The sequence below is a fragment of the Oncorhynchus clarkii genome, chromosome 18 (genome assembly GCF_045791955.1).
Source record: "Oncorhynchus clarkii lewisi isolate Uvic-CL-2024 chromosome 18, UVic_Ocla_1.0, whole genome shotgun sequence".
Lineage (NCBI taxonomy): Eukaryota > Metazoa > Chordata > Actinopteri > Salmoniformes > Salmonidae > Oncorhynchus > Oncorhynchus clarkii.
The window spans coordinates 61,300,371-61,308,787 of record NC_092164.1 but is presented as its reverse complement, the minus strand read 5'-3'; the positions used below and the strand labels follow the sequence as shown (position 1 = coordinate 61,308,787).

General features: G+C 43.2%; 1 protein-coding gene across 23 annotated transcripts in view; it reads right to left on the bottom strand.

The window, feature by feature from the left end:
* Positions 1–8,417, bottom strand: part of LOC139373815 (focal adhesion kinase 1-like) — a 229,214-nt gene that overhangs the window by 101,457 nt on the left and 119,340 nt on the right. For all 23 annotated transcript variants that reach the window (XM_071114852.1, XM_071114851.1, XM_071114850.1 and 20 more), the window contains one exon: positions 382–620. In XM_071114852.1, coding sequence (XP_070970953.1) covers positions 382–588 — 207 coding nt within the window. In that variant the 5' untranslated portion in view covers positions 589–620. The remainder of the gene's footprint in view (positions 1–381; positions 621–8,417) is intronic.

Genomic DNA, 8,417 nt, shown 5'->3' with positions numbered 1-8,417 from the left:
AAATATTATATTACTCAAAAAATATATAGGTCCATTATCCATTACATGGCAGCAGTAACCGAAAAGTCGCTGGTTCGAATCTCCGAGCTGACTAGGTGAAAAATCTGTTGATGTGCCCTTGAGGAAGGCACTTAACCCTAATTGCTCCTGTAAATCGCTCTGGATAAGAGCATCTGCTAAATGACTAAAATGTTAAATGTAAATGTAAAATGAGTTGCAGGTTAAAGCTGGGTCTACACTGATTGGCTCTAGTTCTGATGCAGGGTCAGATGCTGTTCCATCGTGTGTGATAATCAGATCCCAGACCTGTGATTAGTGGCAACATCAACTTCAACTGAGTGGGTGTGTGACCCCTGTTGAGACATTTGCCGTCTGTCTTACCCTGACATCGGTGGCGTCCCCATGGCGGATGTTACTGGCCCATGTGCTGTGCTCGCTGTTGCTCTCGAAGTGATGGAAGACCTTCAGGACCCTGTCTGGAGCCCCGGGGGCTCGCTCTGTGGCCGTGCCTGTGCCCGCGCTGAGGCGCGACTTGGCCCCCCCAGCCAGGGCGTGGTTGAGGTTGGGGTCCAGGTATGCTGTCGCCATGCCTTTGCTGTGCGCTAGGTGTCTGTCATATTCTGTAAGTGAGAGAGAGAGAGAGAAAAAAGAACCGTAGAATTAGAATTCCTGCTATAATCATATGGGGAAACTCAAAATGGCCACCAGTTCACCCATTATGGCATCGTTGACTTGACTGGGGATCCCAGTTCTACTCATATTCATTCTATGGTTACACACTGGGTGAGAACACAGTAGAAACATCACACATCATCCCTGAAATATAAAGCATGGGAAGTCAACATTTTCTCTCAACAACCTTGACTGAGCCTCTAATAAACATTTCTTTATGAATGAATTATGATAGAATTATGCAGCACGGTGAAAAATGTATCAGCAAGTTGAAGGTGTGAAAAGGGTCCATAATGCACAATGCAGCAAGGTGTGACAACGTGTAACAGTCTTTCCTCACACTTCACCCACTGAGAAGGAGCAGAGAACTCCAGAATTACCTGACACACCACATCTCACTATAATAACAGAATAACCTGACACACTACATCTCACTATAATAACATAATACCTGGCACACCACATCTCACTATAATAACAGAATTACCTGACACACTACATCTCACTATAATAACAGAATTACCTGACACACTACATCTCACTATAATAACAGAATTACCTGACACACTACATCTCACTATAATAACATAATACCTGGCACACCACATCTCACTATAATAACATAATAACCTGACACACCACATCTCACTATAATAACAGAATTACCTGACACACCACATCTCACTATAATAACATAATAACCTGACACACCACATCTCACTATAATAACGTAATAACCTGACACACTACATCTCACTATAATAACATAATAACCTGTCACACCACATCTCACTATAATAACATAATAACCTGACACACCACATCTCACTATAATAACATAATAACCTGACACACCACATCTCACTATAATAACGTAATAACCTGTCACACCACATCTCACTATAATAACATAATAACCTGACACACCACATCTCACTATAATAACGTAATAACCTGTCACACCACATCTCACTATAATAACATAATAACCTGACACACCACATCTCACTATAATAACGTAATAACCTGTCACACCACATCTCACTATAATAACATAATAACCTGACACACCACATCTCACTATAATAACGTAATAACCTGTCACACCACATCTCACTATAATAACAGAATTACCTGACACACCACATCTCACTATAATAACAGAATTACCTGTCACACCACATCTCACTATAATAACAGAATTACCTGACACACTACATCTCACTATAATAACAGAATTACCTGACACACTGACACACCACATCTCACTATAATAACAGAATTAATACCTGGCACACCACATCTCAATATAATAACATAATACCTGGCACACCACATCTCACTATAATAACATAATAACCTGTATCTCACTATAATAACAGAATTACTAGTGGCACACCACATCTCACTATAATAACAGAATTACCTGGACTATAATACAGAATTACCTGGCACACCACATCTCACTATAATAACAGTGGTGGAGCTGACACACCACATCTCACTATAATAACAGAATTACCTGACACACCACATCTCACTATAATAACAGAATTACCTGTCACACCACATCTCACTATAATAACAGAATTACCTGACACACTACATCTCACTATAATAACAGAATTACCTGACACACCACATCTCACTATAACAATTTAACTTTTAACAAGACACACCTTTTATTCTACAACATAGAAAATAGTAAAATAAAGAAAAGTGTGGAGTGTGGAGCTGTTGGGGGAATATACTACAACTACTACAACTAGTGTGGAGCTGTTGGGGGAATATACTACAACTAGTGTGGAGCTGTTGGGGGAATATACTTCAACTAGTGTGGAGCTGTTGGGGGAATATACTACAACTAGTGTGGAGCTGTTGGGGGAATATACTACAACTAGTGTGGAGCTGTTGGGGGAATATACTACAACTACTACAACTAGTGTGGAGCTGTTGGGGGAATATACTACAACTACTACAACTAGTGTGGAGCTGTTGGGGGAATATACTACAACTACTACAACTAGTGTGGAGCTGTTGGGGGAATATACTACAACTACTACAACTAGTGTGGAGCTGTTGGGGGAATATACTACAACTACTACAACTAGTGTGGAGCTGTTGGGGGAATATACTACAACTACTACAACTAGTGTGGAGCTGTTGGGGGAATATACTACAACTACTACAACTAGTGTGGAGCTGTTGGGGGAATATACTACAACTACTACAACTAGTGTGGAGCTGTTGGGGGAATATACTACAACTACTACAACTAGTGTGGAGCTGTTGGGGGAATATACTACAACTAGTGTGGAGCTGTTGGGGGAATATACTACAACTAGTGTGGAGCTGTTGGGGGAATATACTACAACTAGTGTGGAGCTGTTGGGGGAATATACTACAACTAGTGTGGAGCTGTTGGGGGAATATACTACAACTACTACAACTAGTGTGGAGCTGTTGGGGGAATATACTACAACTAGTGTGGAGCTGTTGGGGGAATATACTACAACTAGTGTGGAGCTGTTGGGGGAATATACTACAACTACTACAACTAGTGTGGAGCTGTTGGGGGAATATACTACAACTAGTGTGGAGCTGTTGGGGGAATATACTACAACTAGTGTGGAGCTGTTGGGGGAATATACTACAACTAGTGTGGAGCTGTTGGGGGAATATACTACAACTAGTGTGGAGCTGTTGGGGGAATATACTACAACTACTACAACTAGTGTGGAGCTGTTGGGGGAATATACTACAACTAGTGTGGAGCTGTTGGGGGAATATACTACAACTAGTGTGGAGCTGTTGGGGGAATATACTTCAACTAGTGTGGAGCTGTTGGGGGAATATACTACAACTAGTGTGGAGCTGTTGGGGGAATATACTACAACTAGTGTGGAGCTGTTGGGGGAATATACTACAACTACTACAACTAGTGTGGAGCTGTTGGGGGAATATACTACAACTACTACAACTAGTGTGGAGCTGTTGGGGGAATATACTACAACTACTACAACTAGTGTGGAGCTGTTGGGGGAATATACTACAACTAGTGTGGAGCTGTTGGGGGAATATACTACAACTACTACAACTAGTGTGGAGCTGTTGGGGGAATATACTACAACTACTACAACTAGTGTGGAGCTGTTGGGGGAATATACTACAACTACTACAACTAGTGTGGAGCTGTTGGGGGAATATACTACAACTACTACAACTAGTGTGGAGCTGTTGGGGGAATATACTACAACTACTACAACTAGTGTGGAGCTGTTGGGGGATACTACAACTACTACAACTAGTGTGGAGCTGTTGGGGGAATATACTACAACTACTACAACTAGTGTGGAGCTGTTGGGGGAATATACTACAACTACTACAACTAGTGTGGAGCTGTTGGGGGAATATACTACAACTAGTGTGGAGCTGTTGGGGGAATATACTACAACTAGTGTGGAGCTGTTGGGGGAATATACTACAACTAGTGTGGAGCTGTTGGGGGAATATACTACAACTAGTGTGGAGCTGTTGGGGGAATATACTACAACTAGTGTGGAGCTGTTGGGGGAATATACTACAACTAGTGTGGAGCTGTTGGGGGAATATACTACAACTACTACAACTAGTGTGGAGCTGTTGGGGGAATATACTACAACTAGTGTGGAGCTGTTGGGGGAATATACTACTACAACTAGTGTGGAGCTGTTGGGGGAATATACTACAACTAGTGTGGAGCTGTTGGGGGAATATACTACAACTAGTGTGGAGCTGTTGGGGGAATATACTACAACTACTACAACTAGTGTGGAGCTGTTGGGGGAATATACTACAACTAGTGTGGAGCTGTTGGGGGAATATACTACAACTAGTGTGGAGCTGTTGGGGGAATATACTACAACTAGTGTGGAGCTGTTGGGGGAATATACTACAACTAGTGTGGAGCTGTTGGGGGAATATACTACAACTAGTGTGGAGCTGTTGGGGGAATATACTACAACTACTACAACTAGTGTGGAGCTGTTGGGGGAATATACTACAACTAGTGTGGAGCTGTTGGGGGAATATACTACAACTAGTGTGGAGCTGTTGGGGGAATATACTACAACTAGTGTGGAGCTGTTGGGGGAATATACTACAACTAGTGTGGAGCTGTTGGGGGAATATACTACAACTACTACAACTAGTGTGGAGCTGTTGGGGGAATATACTACAATACTACAACTAGTGTGGAGCTGTTGGGGGAATATACTACTACAACTAGTGTGGAGCTGTTGGGGGAATATACTACAACTAGTGTGGAGCTGTTGGGGGAATATACTACAACTACTACAACTAGTGTGGAGCTGTTGGGGGAATATACTACAACTACTACAACTAGTGTGGAGCTGTTGGGGGAATATACTACAACTACTACAACTAGTGTGGAGCTGTTGGGGGAATATACTACAACTACTACAACTAGTGTGGAGCTGTTGGGGGAATATACTACAACTACTACAACTAGTGTGGAGCTGTTGGGGGAATATACTACAACTACTACTACAACTAGTGTGGAGCTGTTGGGGGAATATACTACAACTAGTGTGGAGCTGTTGGGGGAATATACTACAACTAGTGTGGAGCTGTTGGGGGAATATACTACAACTAGTGTGGAGCTGTTGGGGGAATATACTACAACTAGTGTGGAGCTGTTGGGGGAATATACTACAACTACTACAACTAGTGTGGAGCTGTTGGGGGATAATACTAGTGTAGCTGTTGGGGGAATATACTACAACTAGTGTGGAGCTGTTGGGGGAATATACTACAACTAGTGTGGAGCTGTTGGGGGAATATACTACAACTAGTGTGGAGCTGTTGGGGGAATATACTACAACTAGTGTGGAGCTGTTGGGGGAATATACTACAACTAGTGTGGAGCTGTTGGGGGAATATACTACAACTAGTGTGGAGCTGTTGGGGGAATATACTACAACTAGTGTGGAGCTGTTGGGGGAATATACTACAACTGGTGTGGAGCTGTTGGGGGAATATACTACAACTAGTGTGGAGCTGTTGGGGGAATATACTACAACTAGTGTGGAGCTGTTGGGGGAATATACTACAACTAGTGTGGAGCTGTTGGGGGAATATACTACAACTACTACAACTAGTGTGGAGCTGTTGGGGGAATATACTACAACTAGTGTGGAGCTGTTGGGGGAATATACTACAACTAGTGTGGAGCTGTTGGGGGAATATACTACAACTAGTGTGGAGCTGTTGGGGGAATATACTACAACTAGTGTGGAGCTGTTGGGGGAATATACTACAACTAGTGTGGAGCTACTACAACTAGTGTGGAGCTGTTGGGGGAATACAACTACTACAACTAGTGTGGAGCTGTTGGGGGAATATATACAACTACTACAACTAGTGTGGAGCTGTTGGGGGAATATACTACAACTAGTGTGGAGCTGTTGGGGGAACTACAACTACTACAACTAGTGTGGAGCTGTTGGGGGAATATACTACAACAGTGTGGAGCTACTACAACTAGTGTGGAGCTGTTGGGGGAATATACTACAACTAGTGTGGAGCTGTTGGGGGAATATACTACAACTAGTGTGGAGCTGTTGGGGGAATATACTACAACTAGTGTGGAGCTGTTGGGGGAATATACTACAACTAGTGTGGAGCTGTTGGGGGAATATACTACAACTAGTGTGGAGCTGTTGGGGGAATATACTACAACTACTACAACTAGTGTGGAGCTGTTGGGGGAATATACTACAACTAGTGTGGAGCTGTTGGGGGAATATACTACAACTAGTGTGGAGCTGTTGGGGGAATATACTACAACTAGTGTGGACTGTTGGGGGAATATACTACAACTAGTGTGGAGCTGTTGGGGGAATATACTACAACTAGTGTGGAGCTGTTGGGGGAATACAATACTACAACTAGTGTGGAGCTGTTGGGGGAATATACTACAACTAGTGTGGAGCTGTTGGGGGAATATACTACAACTAGTGTGGAGCTGTTGGGGGAATATACTACAACTAGTGTGGAGCTGTTGGGGGAATATACTACAACTACTGGAGCTGTTGGGGGAATACAACTACTACAACTGTTGGGGGAATATACTACAACTAGTGTGGACTGTTGGGGGAATATACTACAACTAGTGTGGAGCTGTTGGGGGAATATACTACAACTGGTGTGGAGCTGTTGGGGGAATATACTACAACTACTACAACTAGTGTGGAGCTGTTGGGGGAATATACTACAACTACTACAACTAGTGTGGAGCTGTTGGGGGAATATACTACAACTACTACAACTAGTGTGGAGCTGTTGGGGGAATATACTACAACTACTACAACTAGTGTGGAGCTGTTGGGGGAATATACTACAAACTACAACTAGTGTGGAGCTGTTGGGGGAATATACTACAACTACTACAACTAGTGTGGAGCTGTTGGGGGAATATACTACAACTACTACAACTAGTGTGGAGCTGTTGGGGGAATATACTACAACTACTACAACTAGTGTGGAGCTGTTGGGGGAATATACTACTACTACAACTAGTGTGGAGCTGTTGGGGGAATATACTACAACTAGTGTGGAGCTACTACAACTAGTGTGGAGCTGTTGGGGGAATATACTACAACTACTACAACTAGTGTGGAGCTGTTGGGGGAATATACTACAACTAGTGTGGAGCTACTACAACTAGTGTGGAGCTGTTGGGGGAATATACTACAACTACTTCAACTAGTGTGGAGCTGTTGGGGGAATATACTACAACTGGTGTGGAGCTGTTGGGGGAATATACTACAACTGGTGTGGAGCTGTTGGGGGAATATACTACAACTAGTGTGGAGCTGTTGGGGGAATATACTACAACTGGTGTGGAGCTGTTGGGGGAATATACTACAACTGGTGTGGAGCTGTTGGGGGAATATACTACAACTAGTGTGGCGCTGTTGGGGGAATATACTACAACTGGTGTGGAGCTGTTGGGGGAATATACTACAACTGGTGTGGAGCTGTTGGGGGAATATACTACAACTGGTGTGGAGCTGTTGGGGGAATATACTACAACTACTTCAACTAGTGTGGAGCTGTTGGGGGAATATACTACAACAGTGTGGAGCTACTACAACTAGTGTGGAGCTGTTGGGGGAATATACTACAACTAGTGTGGAGCTGTTGGGGGAATATACTACAACTAGTGTGGAGCTGTTGGGGGAATATACTACAACTAGTGTGGAGCTGTTGGGGGAATATACTACAACTAGTGTGGAGCTGTTGGGGGAATATACTACAACTACTACAACTAGTGTGGAGCTGTTGGGGGAATATACTACAACTAGTGTGGAGCTGTTGGGGGAATATACTACAACTAGTGTGGAGCTGTTGGGGGAATATACTACAACTAGTGTGGAGCTGTTGGGGGAATATACTACAACTAGTGTGGAGCTGTTGGGGGAATATACTACAACTACTACAACTAGTGTGGAGCTGTTGGGGGAATATACTACAACTAGTGTGGAGCTGTTGGGGGAATATACTACAACTAGTGTACTACAACTAGTGTGGAGCTGTTGGGGGAATATACTACAACTACTACAACTAGTGTGGAGCTGTTGGGGGAATATACTACAACTAGTGTGGAGCTGTTGGGGGAATATACTACAACTAGTGTGGAGCTGTTGGGGGAATATACTACAACTAGTGTGGAGCTGTTGGGG